The following is a 20,909-nucleotide window of genomic DNA, read 5'->3' as shown; positions in this document are numbered from 1 at the left end:
TTCCAAATGCCAGAAGTTTGCCAGCAGGTTTCACCCACCGAGGAGCCTGGGGGGACGCGTTCTCCTTCCTGTGGGAAGGGAGGTTTCTGTACGCATTTCCTCTGTTGCCTCTACTGCTACGAGTCATCAGCACACTCAGACAGTGCCAATGGAAGATGGTAATCATCACCCTGGCGTGGCTGAGGCAGATTAGGTATTCAGACCTTCTCCGCCTGTCAGCATCACCACTGGTCAAGCTGCCAGTGGTTCTGAGTCTTCTCGCCAGTGAAGGAGGCGCAATCCTTCACCACTACCCTGCATCACTGAACCTGAGGGCTTGGCTGTTGCAGCCCTAGAGTTTGGAGGATATGAGTTGCCTGCGGACTGCAGGGAGGTCCTCGCCAAGGGCAGGGAGTCGTCGACTTTGAAGTGCTACGGTCGCAAGTGGAAGCCTTTTGCTACGTGGTACCTGTCTCAGAAGATTACCCCTCTGAGGGTCACGTCCCTGCAGAATCTTCCATACTTGATATCCTTGGCCAAGGCAAGACTGGCACATGCCTCTATCAAGGTACATATGGTGGCTATCTCCCGCTACACCAGGTCTCCAGGAAGATCTTCACGTTCATCTCAACCCCATGAGTCAATGGTGATAGTGCGGACGCACCCCTCTTTTATGCCGAAGGTTCTGTTGGAATTCCACCTCAACAAGCCTTTGGTGTTGACCTGTTTTTTTCCCAAAGCCTTCGTCACCGGCTGAAAGGGCCTTGCACTTGCTGGACGTTGCTCATGCCCTGAAGTTTTACGTGGCACGCACTAATTTGGAAGATGTCTCAACTGTTCGTGAACTTTGGTCCTGTCAACCATGGAAAGGCCTGGTCCAAGCTTCCATCTCAAGGTGACTCTTACGATACATCATGCACTGTCATCGTTTGGCGAACCGACCAGTGCCCGGCCGTTTTAGAGCCCACTCCACCAGAGCAATCACTGCGACGACGGCGTTCTTGTTTGCTGTACCCCTGCTGGACATCTGCAGGGTGGCTACGTGAATGTGCACTCACACCTTCACGAGATTCTAATGCATCGACAGGGATTGCAGGGAGGAGTCCAGAGTTGGCCAAGCAGTGCTACGCAAACGGTTTGCTTGAGGTATGCCTGTTCCAGAGGTAAGAGTTGATTGCTTCTGTTGAGCCTTGCCACCTCCCGTGGTTGTGAAATGTTGTACTGCTATGTATTCGTTATTCATGAGCATGTGAATCCATGCCAGAAGCCATGCTGGAGAAGGAACAAGTTAATTACCTTTTACTATTGTTCTCCAGCATGGGTCTGGCATGGATTCACATACGAACTCTCCCTCCGTCCCCTCTGTGGCTCTTCTTGTTCATACTGCTACTTTACGTGCTTGCCAAATCTGAAGATGGCAGCCAGAGGAGGGGCTTAGGGAGAGTACTGTATTTGGATGGGGGCAGTATGACCCAGAGGACAGTGATTGGTTTAAAGGAGAAATACAGTTTGTAAGTGAAAGCAAATCTGTTGTTTCTTTTACCAAGGATTCTCAGCATGACTGGGAATATTCCTGAGGATCTGAATACATGCCAGACCCATGCTGGAGAACAATAGTTACAGGTAAGTAACTTGTTCCTTCTTCACGTATACAGTACACATTGACAATGTCTGTTACACCGATTATTTTGCTCCAGGCAATGCAGATTACATTTCTCTCCCCCTTGATGATGGTTACAAGGGCTTCTATTCTGACATCTTTGGTTTTCTTTAATTGCCTTTCCGTGGCTTAGGCAATGCTCGTCACAATCTCCTTTTTATAAAGGATCTTACTTTGTGACTCACCATTCACTTTGTTTAAATAGTATTCCCTTCTATCTTTGACAATGGGAGTTACAATATTTCTTTTTACACACTCTTAAAATAAGAGTTGCGCCTTAATTCATTAGTTTGATATTCAAAACTTCCTTTTAGAGCGGGCCGAGATCACCAAACAAGGCCAACTGTCATGATGCCTACCCCCGGGGACCCAGACCAAGTCCAGCAACCCCAGAAGCAGGCATCAAGTTACCCCAAGCAAGCCCAACAACCCCTGCTATGGGCTATTTGGGTGCAGACCTGGAGCCTATGGCGCCAGGCTCATATGGAGAGTCAGTCCTGGCGCCACAGGCGCCAGGCTCATAGATTAAAACTTACCTGATGCAGACCATGCTGCAAACTTACCTGATGTAGACCATGCTGCAAGAGCTCCAAGCCAAAAGAGGCTTGGAAGGGACTATTTTACCTAGGGACTATTTTTTTACTCGTTTGGGGCTTGGGAGGAATACTTACCTGGCACTACTTTGGAGGCTATTTAAACCAGGCCCGAAGAGCAGCACACGCTTCGCGTTATTCTGCATCCAGCAGCGGAACGCTCACATGCCTGCAAGTCTGCATCCAGTCTTCTGCCACGCCCGCCTCGAGTTTGAAGCTCCTAGAAAAAGGGAGAAAGAGGGAGAAAAGGTTAGAACAAGAGCAATACCTTTGATCCTTACCTGAATTCCCGATCCATCGCGCCTTCGAGCTGGAAGAAAGAAGTTATTTTATGCATGTCGCCTTGCCTGCTGCAGCACCGCGCTGCACTCACCGGCCCTTCGCAGCATCTTCACATTTCACTGCATGTTCCCGCCGCACTCCGGCACCTAAGGAGAAGACAAGAACAGCAAGGTGAGCCAAGGGAATACACAGAGAAATACCCCCCATAGACTTACCTGATTTTACCACCGGGGGTACTATTCTTCTTCACGGGTCGGCGCAGCTTCCACTGCATCCTAGCTGAACCCCGGCCCCTAAGGGGAAACAAAACGACAGCAAGGTGAAACAAGGTACTAACAAGGGGAACCCTCCTCACCAGAAAAGGCTTACATGATTTTACCGCCGGAGGCATTATTCCACGAGACTTCATACTTTCTCTCAGCACCTGAATAAGGGAGAAAGCAACAGGTTACATATGGACATTATTTTATGGAACTGTGTTGGATAATACAAATCATTACCAGAACATTACCGGTTGCCACGAGGAGCTCTTCAGTAAGGTCAAGCTTCAACCTGCAAGGAATCGCACAAGATTGAAAGTCAGGCATTTGAACTCTTACGAACTGCGTATTTACGGCGTCGTTCCGGGAATATCGGAGTCAATATTGTCCTGGAACTCACCAATTCCTTTGAGCCAGTGAAGCAACTGGATATCTACGCGCCCCTGCGCTCAATGCAGGATGAAGAGCTCATCTTTTCAAATCATCAGGTGACACTATAAGAGGGGACATCCAAGGTGATCAGTGGGGAGAACAACGGGGTGGGGGGATTTACGCTCAACTCCACGGGTGGTTAATTCCCTTTCTCCACTTGCAGAAGAATATTCCTCTGGGCCAAGCAAACGAAGCTAGGTGGGCCAGTCCAACCCATCATCTCGGCCCTACGCGTCACATTGGTGGAGATCGCAGCAGTCCAGATCGACGCCTCTGTGGGAGCCAGGTGAGCGTAACACCAACTCACTGATCTATCCGTGTGCCTCCGCTGGACCTGCTGCTCCTTTTCCTTTCGTCGTGGGAATAGAGGCGCCTGACTGTTCTGGTAAGGTTTCCATAGCTCACGCCTCCTGTGTTTGGAGCTACCTTCGCTCCACTCACACTCCGGTGAACGCCACACACCGGAGCAGCACGCAGAACCAGGAGAGCTTCTCTCTCCCACGGGACAGCTAGCTTCCGTACCGCTTCCCGTTGCGTGCTCTCTGCATCCCCATAGGCCTCCCGACTTCTGCCACACATTTTACACAGCAACCCGCTTTCAAAACAGTGGATGCTCCGTCTACTACTGCTTCCTCATGCTTCTGCTGCTTCCACTGCTCTCCCTGTTTCTTTATGGCCCGCACCTGGAGGGCATTAAATATTTAAAGGTTCCACTCATCACAACCCCTAGACTGTACACTGCAGTTCTGTAACTCAGAGCTCCTCTGCCTCGTCTCAGTCCTCAAAGCGTTATGGGACTTGGAGTCCATAATGTTCATATTCTTTTTAGGCTTATTCAATTTACTTTGATTTAGTGGTTCATGAAATGTATATTTAGGTGAGGTTCTCAGAGAAATTAATGGTTGTTTCTTGCTTTCACAATTCAAACATTCTGTAGAATTATGACATTCAGAAGTAGTAGAAATTCCCTGATTATTACATTTTTCATTTCCCTGTTTACCATAGGTTTTTTCCACTTTGTCTTGGAGAAATCTGGTAGAGGAAGCCTTACTATGATAACAAGCCATCAGATAGTCAGACATTAGGGAACCTTGATCCTCAGAAGAGGATAAACCGTGTTTCCCCTGATGGAGTCCTCACGTTCCCTTGATGGCCTTCTCCTCTCATGTGATCCGTCCTGCTAATACCACCCCCTGGATCAGGTAGTGACTGCCTTGCCCTGGCCACATGGGAGGAAACTTTATGCTGAGACTATCTAAGGATTCTGCAGGATTCATCACAGTAGTCTCTCCCCATAAGATCCCCCCACTGAGTACCACCCCCTGGGGGCCTATCAGGTAGCGGCCTCACCTCCCTGACCTTGTGGAAAGGGACTGTGACGACCTCTAGGGATTCCTCACAAAGAGATTTTGATATGCTCCGTTTACACATTGTGGCAGATTCTCAACCATAATTTGGGTGCAAGTGATGAGATGCGCTACTGAATTTCAGCACTGCACTAAAAAAAGGAGCAGTCCAGTTCTCCAAGGGCAATTGAATAAGCGCATCTTTGATGCGCTCATTCTGATGGTGTTTTAACTTTTGCACATATCAAAGGGCATTTCTGCACATTAAAAAGCGCATCCTGAATTCCTAAACGGGATGCACTTTTAAAGTCACGATTTGTTCTTTAAGTGTGACAGGCGCGGTTTAAACCACAGGTGTCAAACTTTCAGTTCCATCCCCCAACAAGGGATAGAAAGGCTTTTATTTTAGCATTTTATAAAGACTGGCATTTCAATGGCCCCATTTCTGTGACATGTGCTCACAACTACCACGTGGTTGCTGGGAGCTTGTCATACATTAGTGTCGCGAGAGCACTCCTGACACAATTATATTCAAGGAGGCTGCACAGCACATCTTTGCGCCACTGGCCAGTCCCTCCTGAAATGTGCAGCTCACCTTTGAGAATTAGGTGAACATTGCATTTCTGAAAGTAGTGCTAATTAAACAAGCACATTCTCTTCTCTCCTTTCCTTTGTGCTACTTTTTCAGAATCTGGCCCATTGTCTGGTTCCCAATTGGCCTGAATCAACCCACAGCTGCTACTGCTTCTCTGTGTGGCCCACATTGTCTTCTGGTAAATCATTTTGGGCCTCCACCAGACTTTCTTGTATAGCATTTTCATACCTTTAGGGCCCCGTTCAGACGGAAGTGGTAGAAATTACCGATAAAAAAGGTTCGACCATTACAAAAATTTTGAAAATGCATCGCACCAAAGGGTTGAACACCAAAAGTTCAAACCTTTGGTGGCATGCATTAAAAATATATTTTTTTAAACGCTGCAGTGGTGTCCCTTGCATCACCCCGCTCACCATACTGGTGAGTGAGGTGTTGCCGGGGGCACCACCGCAGCACACCCGAAAAAAAAGTGGGCTGCGGGGGTGTCCCCCACAACACCCCGCTCACTATACCACACAGTATAGTGAGCGGGGGTTGCAGGGGCAAACCCCTGCAGCTGCCCGAAAAAAGAAACAAAAAGACGGCACCGGTTCCCGTTAGCAAAAGTGTAAGGGAACTGGCACAGGGTAAATAGGGTGTGCGTGGGGTGGTGGGGGTTCTGGGTGGGGGTTTGGGTTTTGTAGGGTTATTAATATTATGTTTGCATGGGGAATGTATGAACATTTTGTGTTCGTGCATTTCTCATGCAAACCTTTCGGTCACAAACGAAGCAGCCGCGGTCGGATCACACAGATCCGTTCTGACTGCTATAAAATTATAACAAAATCAATCTGCAAACATATTTCAGAATTCCATACTAAAAATATTTTCTTTCACTGTATTGCCCCATGCACCTAAAGACAAATACATGTTTTGCAATATGAAATTAATGATGCACCATAGTTTTAGGAACAAGGGAACATTTCACAGTTCAGATGTCCTTTTCTGAAATTTTACGGCAGTGCTTTTTTATACTTATGGTCAATATGCGCTTGATATGTTAAGTGCCGCCTGGACGTTTTGCGTTGCTGGTTTGTGTCTGTTTCCTGGTATAGCTTAGTCTGTCTTCATTCTCCTTCCAGGCATTACTTGGTAATCTGTCTGCATAAGTTAGTATTGGAAGGGAGTTCTTGTTAAGTGAGGAAAGTTGCTCAAAATCAAAAACTCAGCAAACTCTGTCCCGGCTCTGCCTTCTGTTTGCTAACATAACCCTCCCTCCACTCGCCATCACTTCTTGGTTATATATTTATATGTTTTCTTTTATAACACACCTAATACCATACCTGAGTTCGGTTTCTAAGCGCAGATCTGGGATTTGAACCTCTGTTGCTCTGCGTGGTCTTGCTTCCAAGACCAGCACGTTGCCCCTGTGCTATCATCTTTTCACTATTGCCATTGCAGTATATTAGGAGAAAAAGAGATTGGACGTGTAGACGACATATGCAATGGTGACATGGAGATTGAGCAGAAGGGGGGCGCTACATGTCCCTTAGTTTCGCTGTTATTTTAAAACTGATGGGGCACATTTTCTTCTCCCAATGCAAGATGAATCGGGAATCCTACTGGTTGGTAAAAGCCCAAGATCTAAGAATATGGTGTTGCTTCTTGTGAATACATTTCCTTGCCCTTACCTGTCGTTATTCTATTGCATGTTTCCCTTGTTGAAAGTAAGGTAAGTTGCATCTGTGTGAAATGAAGATTGGCTGTCATGGCAGATGTTTAGATTAATAACGGCCCCGAACATGCAGCTCTTTTGAGATGGGACTTTTTATAATTCATTTTCTGTGAAGGACCAAAATACGTCGAAGCTTGGATTGAAATGTGCAATTCATGTACCTGTTTTTCTTTCTGTCCAACATAAATAGGGAGGGCTGGGGGTTTCTTCATTGCCATCCTTCCAGTGCACCAGTAAATCATTCTGTGAATCATGTCAATTTGGGGTTCTCATGCTTGGCTAAATGATGATAAATAGAGGCCAACTGTTCTACCGAGGAATACTGAGGTGCAGGCTTTTAGTTGTGTTTGGCGTTGCAGAACCACTTATGCAGAGTCTGTGAACTGATATTTACCGTAACTTTATCTTTTCTTCTGCTCTAGTTTCTGCAAGACACACTCGATGCACTTTTTAACATAATGATGGAGATGTCGATAAACGAAACCTACGACTTTCTTGTATTTGATGCACTGGTGAGTTTCTGATACAGACTTGCAGTGAACCCTGTTCATGGCCATCTTGCAGAATGGACATGATGAACTGAAGTTAACATGATAAAGTGAAGGTTACCTGCAGAGTAGACATGATGAACTAAAGTTAACGTGCTGCAGTGAAGGTTACCTGCCCAAGAATTTAGCCGGTAGCTTGCTCTATTGTTTCTGCATGATCTTTGGTCTTTGTGCCATTCATGCTTGGCAACACAAGCTCCGATTGCAGCTAATTGTACACGTGCATGCATGGAACACTATTTGCATTGTTTGTATCGTTATTCAGTTCAAGTATGATGTTAGTGTTATTATAGGGTTTATTAAACTTGTAATCTCCTCCCTTATCTTCTCTCGCCTCTTCTACGGCTCCTCTATACTCTTTGGACTACCTGCATCTCATCTCACCCCCCACAAATCCCTATACCACTCAGGTCTCCGTACCCTCTCAAGGATGTCATTTAGGGGTCGCCAGGGGTCGCAACTGCTACCCCTGAAGTCTCCCTTCCTACCGCTGTGGTCTCCCTTGCTACTCCTAAAAATAAAAGGGGGGGAAAAACGTGTTTTTTAATTTTTATTTTTTTTAAATAAAATATGTGCTCTTGGACTGTGGCCAGCAGCATGTGGCTCTTTTGTTTCTCTAGTGGCTGGTTTTCTGATATCTATAGTCATTTAAGATAGCTCTGTGAGTTGAGCGCTAGCTGCTGTAAAGTGTGTGTGATCTGCAGGTTGCAGGCACGACTCCCGGCAAGGTCAACTCAGCCTTTTATCCTCCTGAGGTTGATAAATGAGTACCAACAAAGGTTGGGTAATATTGTATGTATATTTGCTCTACATGTAGCACTTAAGCATAAGTGCTTTATAGTAAGACATCATTATCGTTTGGCCTTGGACGTCTGCTTGCATTCACAGTAATTTGGGAATATGGGGATTTACGCGCTGGTATTAATGAACATATGGAGATCCATTCTTGGCTAAATGATTATCACTTTACAGAGAGATCGTAACCTCGTTTTTTGTAGTGGAATTAGAAACAATGCTATGTGATGCCACTTCCTGTTTTGTCAAAGGGTGAAAGGTCGTGCGCCATCGATTTCCGTGTTGCCACGTTGGGCTGGGGAAAATGACATCACTTCCTGTGATGTCAACAGAGGTCAAGGGTTGTGTGATATCACTTCTGCTACCCCTGGCATTTTGGTCAAATGATGTCCCTGTACCCTCTGCCTCCTTGCTCCTCATGACTCCATTTCCTCCTCTTTCTTACCTTGGTTGGCTTCCCTTCCACTCACAACTTAAATTTCATTTTCTGTGCCTTGTCTTTAAATCTTTCCATGATCTTGCTCCCCCCTACCTCTCCTCTCTCCTCTTTTTACACCCCCTCCCATTCCCTTTGTTCTGCTGTTCGTTCTTCTCACCGTTCCCCCTTCCCCATGTGCCTCATCACGTTTCTGCTCTTTTCAGCGCCTAGCTCCCCTGCACTGTAACTCCCTACCATTCTCTATCCGCTCCATACTTACCTTTTCCTCCTTCCATACTTCCCTGAAATCTCCCCTTCTCCATCCCTCACCCTGATACTTTCTCTCATTACTATCTCCTTTCCCTCACATCACCCCTAAGCACCTCACCCTAACTCCCTTCCCCTCCTTGCTTCTTCACCCTAATGCCCTTTCTTTTCCCTTCTCCTTTCCCATCCTCACCTCCTCCTTGCTGCTTACCCTCACAGATTAATTGCTCTACATACTGTTTTATTGGTTTGATTCATGTTTTGTAAGTTGCTTCTACTGGTAAAAAATGTTTTATGTACCTTGTTGTAATGTACAGCGCTTTGGATTAAAGCGTAATATAAACACAATAAATACAAAACAAATACAATTATTATAGAAGCCTTGGTGATTGAGTGCTTCAAATGCAGGAAAGCAGTGGTTACAAAATGACAGGCCCAGACCCCCATAGTACTTGGGTGCTCGCCATATTTTACAGGTCACACATCCGAAACTTCAGTGTTACGAAAGATTTTCTTTTTGCTGCTTTCTTCGCAATGGCTTCTACGGGACACCCTTTCGTTTTGCTTTTGTTGGCTTCTGACCTGGCTTTTTGGAGGTACCTAAGGCCCTCTGTTTTACCTCCCTGGTCTTTTTGTTCACTCGTATAGGGAAACCGATCAGTCCCCACTATCAGTACTGGAAGACTGTCTCCCTTAGTAGGTTTCTTGTATTTTTAAAGCTGTGCACACCACTTTATAGTGAAGTGTTATGTTACTTTATATCCTTATACCGTTTCCTTTTGTAACTTTGCGTTTACAATTACAATGTGATCAGCATAGGCTGGCGGCAGCAGCAGATATATTTCTACTGGTTTTCTTTCTTTTTTTACTTGTGCATTTTTGGTTTTTACCACATAATGTTATAGTATCATATACCTTAAAGTGGCCATGGCATGAGATTAACTGTCTTTTGTCCACATTGTATTTTGGCCTTCTTCCTGCCATCTCGGGTCTGGATTTGCCATATATAGGAAGCCCTTTTCTGGGCAAAGTATGTGGCAGTCGGTGTGGTACTGGAGGTGGGACTGGGACTGTCTCGTCCAAGTTCCCATCCAAGCCACAATGTGTCTATTGCTGGGAAAGATGTTGGGCGTGTGGCTATCCATTATTGTACAGACCCTTCCAGTTTTAATGCTGTAGATCTTTACCATTGGTGGACCTGGGGGATTCCAGGCCAAATCTTGCATAAAAGGAGGACTCGTGCAGCCATTCTCGAGCTCATCATTGGAGCCAAGACCTCTACAAAGAAGTGCATCTCGCTGAAGGGCCGAGGTCTTTGCAGCTGACCAGCATTGCCTCTAGCCAAGTCCGGGTGAAGGTCTGCTCCTCTTTCCTGATCTCAAGAAAGTCCTCTGTACTTTTGACCCCTGGACCAGTCGGAACAACCAGTCTCGATGCATGCTCAAGGATCCATAGCTGCGGAGCCCTCAGATGTGTGACCTACCAGTCCTTCTCCTCTACCTCCTCGCTCTTTCTTTCCCACCATCTTTGCTTTCTCTTAGCCCTGCCGCTTGTAACCTGGGGGGTGGGCATTTTTGAATCCTCTCACTCCTCATATTGGTACAATGTCCAAGTCATGCTGTTTTCAGCGTTTTAACATCCATAAAGTGTGGCCCTTCCCATCATTCTGTGTGACAATGCTTCTTCTGATCACCCTTCTTGCCCATTTGTGTTCTGTCTTCAACTCGGCAATTCACACCCGCTGTCTGCTTTCCTCCAGATAATCTGTCTCATCCTGCCTCACATTTGATAACTGCATACTGTTCCACTTTCTGACTTATCATCACAAGCACCTATGGTCTTGATTCCCATCTCTCTCCCGCTTGCTTACATTTTATTCTCCATCTAGGCCCCTTCTGTCTACCAATCCATTTTTACTTTCTTGTCCTAAACCCCTCTGCGCACAGTCTCGTTTCCATTCTTTCTCTCTACTGGCACCCAAGCTTTGGCACTTCCTCCCTCTTGACGTCCGATCCTCACTTTCATTACACATTTTTCGTATCTGTCTCAAATAATTTCTCCTTAGCTCTCAGCTCTGACCCCAGCTCCTATTTTCCTTACTTCCCCATGTTTTTGTAAATACAATACTTGAATTTTGTACTGCTTGCTGATTTGTTTTGTGCAGCGCTTTTGTGAGAATGCTTTATACATTTATAAAATACAAATATATATAGGTTTAAGGGATCAGGATCCCGAGACCTCATTGATGCATTACTTCAGTCTTACGTTGGACCCAAAATGTCAATCCATGGCCAGTCACTGTAATTCCCACCCATAAATCATGTTACACAAAATGATAGTTAACAAACTGGAAGCCCATATATGCAGAGGAAGTGAAGGGGTTAATAATTCTAAACAATACCCCAAACAGGCTCAAAGTCGGAATGTAGGTTAGTCCTCTGATACCAGACCTATGTGGTCTCCGTATACTCATAGAAAAGGGTGAATGCAATATAACAACATTAGAGTAACCCAACACCATTCAATTGGCATGAGTGCAGTGTAGTGATTCATTACATTCTATTGTGTAAGGCATCTGTGATGAATCGCAGGTTCTCCCCCAACCCCCCGCTGCCTCTCCTTCCTCCATTGTGAGGCTAGGGAGGAGAACCTGCTCCGTAACACCATCCCTGGGAGTCGAGGCAAGTGGGACCTGATCAGGAGAGACTCCCCCTTTGGGGATAAGGACTTCCTTCCATGTGAGGAACTCCTTAAAATACAACCCAACAATACTTCTTTGAATATGCCTTATGAAGATTGGTATGAAGAAAAGATCTGTATGTGTTACTGTCACCAGGAAACTGTAAATGTTTCTTTAAATGAAAAAGCCCATTTAACTGGGACGAAGAGGATGATCTGGAGGGAAGGAGAGAAGCCGCCTGACTTTGAGACGTGCCCTGGGGAAGTCCCACAACTATGTCACATGTGAGAGGAGAGGAGACTGGAAGAGCGAGAAATCCTGCAAGTTACAAAATGGGTTGGGAGGCCGATACGGAAGTGAAGCTGGACGTGCAGCGTCCTGTAACCAGAGAAGAAGGCTAACCGGAGTAAGACCCACTGTGTCTTCACATTGGTGGACTGAAGGAAGGAAAGGCGGACGCTCAAAATCCTGAATCACAGAGAAACAAAAATACGGAAAGCAGTGTCCTTTAAACATTGCTGACACCACTGCACAACGGAAGATGCGGAACCTAACGGTATTGAAGTTACTGCATGACTATCCTGACCAACGACAAGAATAGAGTACCGACCCTAGTGAAAAGAAGGTCCAGTGACATTTTCTCTAAAAGCAGCAGGTAACTGGGAAAACGAGAGACCTGGGAGGGGGGTAAAAAATCGTTACGGGACCAATCTTACTCGTCCCATTCAAGTACAAGATACTGTAACACTAAAGCCCAAAGGAATGAATGAGAATCTTTGTGGGACCAATCCCACTTGTCCCAGTGAAGTCCAATAGATGTAATATTAGATCCCAGAGGAGTGAATGAGAATCATTGTAGGACCAATCGTACTCGGCCTAGTGAAGTCCAAGAGACTGTAATAGTAAAACCCCATGAAGTGAATGTTGGGATTCGCTATGGGACTAATCATATGCATCCTAGTAGAGATGAGATCAGAATTCTAAAATCTAAAGAAGTAAAAGAGAATCATTAGTGGAATACTCTTTTTCGTATCAAAGTCAACAAAGACCTTTCCTCTGTAGTGAGAAACAAGAGGTAAGTGATAAAATAACAAAGAACATTTACCAAAGAGAAAAGAAGCGAAAACATGTTAAAGTATAGATCGAGTTGCATTAAATGATCAAAAGTCACCAGAGACTATCTGAAAATCAATTAGTGAATAAAGTTTGTGGAAAACAAACATCCCACTAGAAGGGAGTCATTCTGCTGTTCTTGGTTGTTATTCTAGTGTTGGGGCCTGTTGAGGTTAGATTGAACAGTGAACAGATTATGTGAAGACATTCACCGACGACTGACAAGCACCTTTGTTAGTTTTGTTAGGTAGGGATGCCTTAAAGTATAGGGAGAGAGGCATTTCTTTCCTTTGGTTAATAAAGAAAATAGTGAAATTTCTCATCTGAGTCCCCTCCCTTTTTCTGGCCCGCCACACATACTATGTTAATGCTAAAATCCCAGTCTTTGATGAGAAATTACAGGGACCCAAAGACGACCCAACAAAAATGTCAAAAGTGAATGACACCTTTTAGTGGTTAAAGGGTTTGTTGAAAGTACTCAATTGGCGTAAATGGGACAACGTCCATAGGAAAGTCGCATATCTGGGCTGAAGCCAGGCAAGTAGTACTTGTGGTGCACCAGAAGCAACCACCCCCAGAGGAGAAGCCTTTTGAAAAGTTCCAGTTACAGGTTTGGGACCCAACTGACCAGGTAAGGAAGCAGAGCAGGATGCGGGTCAGTGCAAGTCACTGTCAAATTGTGGAAGAGGGGTCCCTGCAACACTCCACCAATCGAGGATCTACGCGACCCCTGAAGAGGATTCCTATGGATATATCAGGACCTGAGGAAAGGTACTCCGTGTCATTCACTCAGGATTCAGCTTGGAAAAGGAGGGAAAACCAGCTAAGTACAAGGCTTCTTTTATAGGTCTGGAGACCGGATCCAGGAATTCGAGCCTTGAACCCTGTACCAGTGCAGACATTGGTGGACGAAAAGATTAGTAGTTGATGAACCCAGAAGACAACAACTCAGGAGTCAAGGAGCAGTGACAAAAAAAGCACTAAGAGAATGTAGGAACTAGACCATATCATCTGGCCAGCTTGAGGGACATGACTGGGCAGCCAGACAACTAAGAACAGTCCGATGAAGGGAGCAACAGTTGAAGGCAACCCATGCAGACCCAAGACGCGCTGAGGAAGAGTAGTGGTGACCCACTACTCTTCTAGTCCAGTGACACTCCTTGAGACGCTTGATCCAAGAGGATTTCAAAGGAGGCAACCCAAAAATGGTCCCAGCACGGGACATTTAGTCCAGCCTTCAAGCAGGACTGGGATGAGGAAGTTGTACAGCCCAAAAAATATTTCAAACTACCAAAAGAAGAAGTCTGGGCAAAGAGAAAGGAAGCAGCACATCTCTGTGGAAATCCTCCAGCAGGTCAGCTACGAATCATCGGATCTGAGTAATACCCAGTGTCTCCCTAGATATGAACATTCACTCATAGACCCGCCTAAGATGGCCCTCCACTCACGTAGCAGGCAGACACGTTAAGGTTTTGGCAGGCCGCCAATCCAGCTGGTCTGAAAAACCTACAAACACACAGGTCCACACAAGGCATGTATTTGGCTTGTCTAGGGCAGAACACTATAATTTTTTTACTTTTAAATTGCTCATACAGCCCGTACAAATCGAGGCACTGTTACAGGAATTCTTTTTTTTTTAGTTACGGAATTGGTTTTGTCTTAGTTGCGTATTTATAACGTGCTTAAACACCCAGAGGTTTCTAAGCGCGGACCCGGGATCGAACCTGTGTTGCTTAGTGTCCTCTTGCTTCCAAGGCGCGCACGTTGCAACTGAGCTATGCTCCCGGGACTATGCTAGGCTAGTTTAAATCGCCATAGAGGGCGTGGGGTTGGAGTCATTGTGAGCCCTTGTTTGTGAGCACAATGGCCCCTGTAGGACTGCCTGCCTGCCTCTTGGTTCCCACAGACATGGAAACCCCAAAGAAAATGACCTGGAGTATGGCTTATAAAAAATGCATTAGAAACCCATTGGCTACAATACTGGTGCATTGAGCTATTGATGTGGTATGACTGGCTGCACCCTTGATGAAACCCAAACTAAATTCCAGCTGCCACCAGCCTATTCCACAATACAGTTGTAGGATGAGAGGTCAACCTGGGACAAAGATGTGGTGCCATAAACACACTGCTATCTTTTGGTTCATATAGGCTTCTGTTGGACAGCACATCAAACTGAATTTGTAGAACGCAGCCTTGGGGCAGGGAATAGCCAGATAAACAAGCATGCTGTGTTTAATGAACAGATGACTGTAAAAACAGTTTCTTTTCACATGAACTGAAATTAACGCATGTATGGCAATGTTTTTTTAAAAAGATTTTTCAACTGCACACATGCCTTTTCAGACATCGCAAAATCACATAGAAAGCTGAACACAAGGCATGTTGCTTTTAGCATACTCCGCTTATTAGGAAATGTTTGTTAGATAAAAGCAAACTATTGCAAAAGGCTTTTGGTTTCTGTGGCTATCCAGAAGAAGGACTCGGACTACAGTGGGTTATGTTTCAGTGCGCTTTATTTAAATTAAAAGAAAAATGTCTTTCTGACCCTATTGCTCTGAGGGAAGTTCCCTATCTTCTGAAACAAAAACTAACGGTGCTTGTCGAAGTCCAAAAATAGAGTCCCGAGTCCAAATTCTAGGCCCTAGCAGTTTAGAAAATGTAACTAAAAGGAAAAAGGGAGGCTAGCACAATATCCTCGTAGTGGACTTCTGCCTGGACCAACTCGTGGTCTTTGTCTCAAAGTTCCTTTGGAATATATTGACACAGTGCACAGTCTCTTTCTAGCATTTGTTGGTTAAAATACAAATGGCCTCAGTATTGCTTTCTCTTCCCCCTTTTGAAAAGAAGAATTCTTCTTAGATTACTTTTCTCAGATTTGTATCGGTGATCAAATCCCTCAAGGATTATTTCAAGCGCACTTCTCTGTATCCCACCTTGTAGCAATGTTGCTCCCTCAAAGTCCTATTGGCTCTTTTGCTGAGTTATTGGTTGTCAGTAGAACTAATAAACATGTAGCTTCTGCCCGCTTAGGTATTCCAGGTTCCAGTTACCTGGTTGGCTTGGGTAGCCTTGTTGCAGAGTGCTCATGCTTCTTGCCGTCTGTTCCACGTAGGACTTATGTCCATCTGACTTCATCAGTTCCTCATATGTTTGTCAGTTTTTCCAAGCTTGACATAAAGCACACGTATCCCTTTCACTCCTTTTTACATAAGGCGTCTGCCCATTCGGTTCTCTTATGCTCTCGTACTGTTGGCGGCTTCTCCAGCCTCCATATACTATGTTTATATCTTTCAGTCCGTTTTACCTGGGCCATGTGCCCATTCCGTTTTCTCAGACTCTCGTACCTTTCTTTTCTGCAATCTAGAAAACCACAGTTCATAGCCCTCACTGCTGTCCTAGCTTTGGGATTGTTTGCTTCCCTGCCAGTACTCGTCTCATCAGCAAAGACACTTGCGATGTGGAGCTCAACGAGCCAGACTCCTTGCCTTTCTCTGGTCTCAGCGTCTATTGCCGGGTGCCAAGCCCACCACTGATCTCCAGTGGTCGTGCCACCAGGGAAGACGACTTTCCATCTCTGTTTCTATCCTGACCGGAACCTCTTGCTCGGTCAGAGCACCCGCCCCTCACCCTCCAGCTACCGGGACTCGCTTCTCCCATGCCACCGCTGGCTCTGCGACCTGGTGAAGCTCCGCCCCTCCTGGACGTTGTCTCTGCAGAGGCTTGCCTCTGCGTAGCAACAACTCTCCTCCCTCCGTAGGAGTCTCTCCTCCATTCACAGTCCGTGCTGCTCTTATGCACGTCATCAGAACAAAAATAATTGTGACCGTCTTCTGTGATTATGGCCTTCAGGCGATTTTCAGCATTACCAGAAGCCAATAGAGTGGATAAGGGTTTTTGCTGGTTATTGTCATGACTGGAGATAGCAAAGCCTTTCCAATACGCGTGTCGGCAGAAATTATGTTTTGGACTGGGAGTTCCTTATTGGAATGGGAGTCCTTGTCCCCAAGGGGGGAGTCACTCCTAGTGAGGTTCCACTTGCCCAGACCCTTAGGGACGGTCTTGCTTAGCGGGCTCACCTCCCTAGCCTCAATGCGGGTGACACCCCTCTGGGGGAGATGGACGAATTGTCCAGATTTGTCACATTTTGTTTTCATAAAAGACTAGACTGTTTTCTTTAAAGAGCACCAGGGCCCCACCCGCACACATATCCCTTGTTCCCAGGTCTCATTGGTCGTTCATTTGCTCCATCTACTAAAACTGCATACCTCTGTGTGCTTTCCGCCTGCTCAAATGCCCATAATTCCCTAATTAGCCCGGTGACCCCCCCTTGTGTTCTTGCTTCCCATTCTTCCTGTGGTACAACTTGTGCACTGGCCCTTTTTGTCCCTGGCATAGAGTGGTGGGAACTGAAAGAGTGGGGGCGGGATCGCCTTTTTTGAACAATAGTTCAAATTGTCAGAATACATTTCAAACACTTATATAGGGCCAGCCGTCAAACCACTCATGCACATGGGTAGTATCAATAACTATGTAAGTGACAGAAACAATGAATTCCAGTAATGGCTGCTTCCATCTATCCATTGCTGATGTAGCAGTGGCTGTATGGTGATGGAAGCAGCCATTACTAGAATTCATTGTTTCCGTCACATAGATGGGGTACTGTAAAGCCACCCTTAGGGGACCTATAAAGTTTTAACACAAAAGTCTAACCCAACTATGTAACTGAACAGTGAGGCATAGACAGCAGAGATCATTTGCTTGGTTTTAAGTGCAGTTACCATTCGCAATAGTTTGTCAAGCAATAGTGTTGATGCTGGTAGGTATAAAAATGCATGTATTTAACACAGATGCATAATACTGGAATATTTCAGATCAATATAAACTGTGGAGTCAGCATTAAGCAAGACACAGACAACAGATTCAAAGTTCAACAAAATACTTGCATTAACTTAAATGTCAGGATGGTGTAAGGCCTAACTTGCCCCATGTTAAGGTGGGATTTCCCTACCTAAAGAAACTAAGGATAGTCCCAGTCAGTAAGTTCAACAGAAGTCTGCCCAAAACCTACTCTTGCCCTCACAACTAAAGCTAAACAATGTGTAGGGATGTCAACAACAAATTAAGTAGAGTTCCAAAATAAAGTTCTGAGCTTATTCCAGCTGTTGGCTTACTTTCCAGCCCCCATTCCCCACGTTCAAAACAGTTCCACAAGTTCTCTTGGTTCCCTTCCCCAAGGCAACAACAAAGTTCACAAGGTCTTAGGTTTCTTTTCCTCAAGACATCAGCTTGCCCAGTTTACCAACTCGCACTTAGTTCCAGTCTTCTTTTTTTTTAAACTTTATTTTCATTTTACGTACATAGCAGTAACAAATATCAACATCCAAAGACAATTTCACAATAACACAGCTCTCGGCGAGCATCCTGTACATATTTACAAACCCCATCCACCCCCCTGCCGCCACCCAGCACCAGAGTTCACAACCGGCACAGAGTACCGATCAATACATAGTGAGGAATTTCTTCCATATTTTTTCAAACAAATGAAGCTTTCTGTTACATTGAAAGATAACTCTCTCCATCTCCGCTAATCCATGCATTTCATCAATCCATTTTTCAATCATAACATTGTTTTCCAACTTCTCAATATAATCCTCTTACCCACCATTGCACCTCGAAATATCAATTTTTTCTGACACATGGATACTCCCTCCAAAAGGACATCATTATTGAGTATCAAGGTCTGAAAATCAATGGAAATTCTTTCATCTAACACAACATCACAGATCCTACCAAATTCAAAACAAAAACCTTGCACTCTATTGCAGGTCCACAGCATATGTTCAAAGGTGCCAGTGCCATGTACACAAGACCAGCAATCGGAGTTGTCCATCCTGCCCCTTTTTCAAAAGTCTTTCAGGAGTCCAAAAGACCGTATTGATGATTTCAATCTCTCGGGACCGCTCCACCAAACTTTAAGAGCACAACCTAGTATTTGCACACATACTTGACCACTGATCCTCGTCAATTGCACTCCCAAGCCTTCTGCTCCACTCCTCCCTCAGCAAATGATTGCCCTTTCACTCTCCTGAAATCAGACCATAGACACGGCTCACCAGGCCACATCCACCCATTTTAGGTTTCTGACATAGTACATCAACATCCAGACTTTTTTCCAGGCCAATGTCACAGACAGCTCATCGAATCTTACGATAATCACTCACAGTGAAGTTCGGAATATTAAATTTAGACTGTAATCCCTTTGCAGACAACCATCTTCCATTCTCAAACAGGTCACATAATCAGTGTACACGTGCCAGAAACCATTCCGACCAAAACAAGGGCTTCCCCTCATATTTGATACCAGGATTTAACCAAATAGAGGCTTTAGGGTCCTTCAATGCATTGTATCCCAAACTGGCATTCAGACATATCCACGAATTGTTCCAGTCTCTTAATACTCAAAACCAGTTCCTTCTGATTCCTTAATTGTTTACAGATTGCTCTCTTCTGCCTTCCCTTCAGCAATCTCTTTTCATATGTGAAGATGTGTTATCTGTATTTTTCCTTGGCTTTCACAGACAGGGTATCCTCGGTATAGGCGCAGTCTTCCGACCACACGGTCCACCCGTTAAAGGTCACGCATTCGATAATCCAACTCTTTCTTGAACACACAAGTTTTTCTGTCGCTGCACTTGTCTTCTGGTTCCCGTTCACTTTGGTTTCTCCTTCCCAATCTTGTGGCTTTGCCACAGTGTGTTCTTTCATACAATTAACTCTGTGGCACTTACTTTCCTTCACCACATTACTTTCACACTATTCAGTAATAGTCATAACTTGCTTTCACTTTATTCCATAAGGTTCGATCTTTGTCTTTCAGCATTTATTACGTGCGCTTTACCCATGCTTGCGTCTCATTCCTAGGCTTAACAAAGCTTTCCTTTAGTTAGGTATTAAACAATGCTTAATTCACGTTCATTCATAGTTCAACTTGCTCGTATTGTTCAATACAACACCTCACTTTGGGTTCACTTTTAATTGCACATCTCTTTTCGTTCATCCGGCAACATTTGCCCTATTGCAGCTCCAAGAGCGCTGCGGTACGAGTGTTCTCTCTGAGTTGCCGCCCCGTTGATTAGACTGAAGTGTCCAGCTTTGGTCAACATGTCAACCACCACCCAAATCTATGAGCACCCCTTGTCAAGATCACCAAAAAGTCAATTGAGACAGTATTCTAGTTGATGTGGAATTGGTAATGGATGTTGGAGCCCCACAACTTCTCGGTTTCAGAAGTCCTATGGGCTCGCACTTTGCAGGTTTTTACGAAGTTCAAGGTATCCTCCTGCATGATGTTCCACCTGACAGTTCTCGATAGTATTTCTAAGTTCTTCAGCAAAGATTCATGACTCGTCTGCATAGCAGCCATTCTTAGCTCTTCAGTGGGCAAGAACAGTTTACTATTTGCGAATGGTAGCCAGTTTTTGATGCATCAAACTGGGCCTTTGCCAGCCAAGTCCAGCAACTGAGTTTCTTGCATACTTTGTGGAATTTCTTGTCACCAATATGACACCATGCGTGTACGCCGAATCACGCAGCGTTCAGATGCAATCAAAGGGAATTGCGTCCTCTACGTTTCCCTTAACACTGCCAGAAAACATTGAGGACAAACCGACTTCCTTGATGCACTTTTCTTCTTTTCTCCTTTACACACTTTTCTTCTTCTCCCCTTGACGCACTTTTCTTCTTCTCCCCTTGACGCACTTTTCTTCTTCTCCCCTTGACGCACTTTTCTTCGTCTACCCTCTGCAGTTCTCTGTCAGCTTATGATTAGGGTGAGGTTTGTTATTTGACCCCCATCCTTTTTCCACAGGGTTATTTAGATTGCAGCAGTTAGCAGATGGCTTCTGTGTCTTTGACGCATCGGTGGGGGGGAGGGGGGAATCTGTGGGGCCAGGACCTGAAGAATTCCATTTGGAAGACCGAACAGAACGAAAGGAAATTATGCAACGTGGAGCTGACTTCCTACTGCCTAGCGTTCCCAACAGTCTTATTCCAAGCCTTCCCCTACATCTTGCACTGGAAAAAGCCAGGTTTCCTGCACAATAAACTCAGTTAAGGAAAATAACCAAATGATAACCAACTGCAAAACCTTTCTCATTTCACCAACACTGGACTTTTCCCAAGCCTACCACAGCCGCCTGTGCGCAAAACCCCCCTCCCCACCATATGG

General features: G+C 45.2%; 1 protein-coding gene across 1 annotated transcript in view; it reads left to right on the top strand.

The window, feature by feature from the left end:
• Positions 1 to 20,909, top strand: part of DOCK5 (dedicator of cytokinesis 5) — a 1,209,967-nt gene that overhangs the window by 593,122 nt on the left and 595,936 nt on the right. The window contains exon 20 of the mRNA XM_069617597.1: positions 7,284 to 7,373. Coding sequence (XP_069473698.1) covers positions 7,284 to 7,373 — 90 coding nt within the window. The remainder of the gene's footprint in view (positions 1 to 7,283; positions 7,374 to 20,909) is intronic.

Source organism: Ambystoma mexicanum, chromosome 10, assembly GCF_040938575.1.
Source record: "Ambystoma mexicanum isolate Mex_15411 chromosome 10, UKY_AmexF1_1, whole genome shotgun sequence".
Lineage (NCBI taxonomy): Eukaryota > Metazoa > Chordata > Amphibia > Caudata > Ambystomatidae > Ambystoma > Ambystoma mexicanum.
The sequence above is the reverse complement of the archived record's forward strand: the minus strand, read 5'-3'. Positions and strand labels throughout refer to the sequence as shown.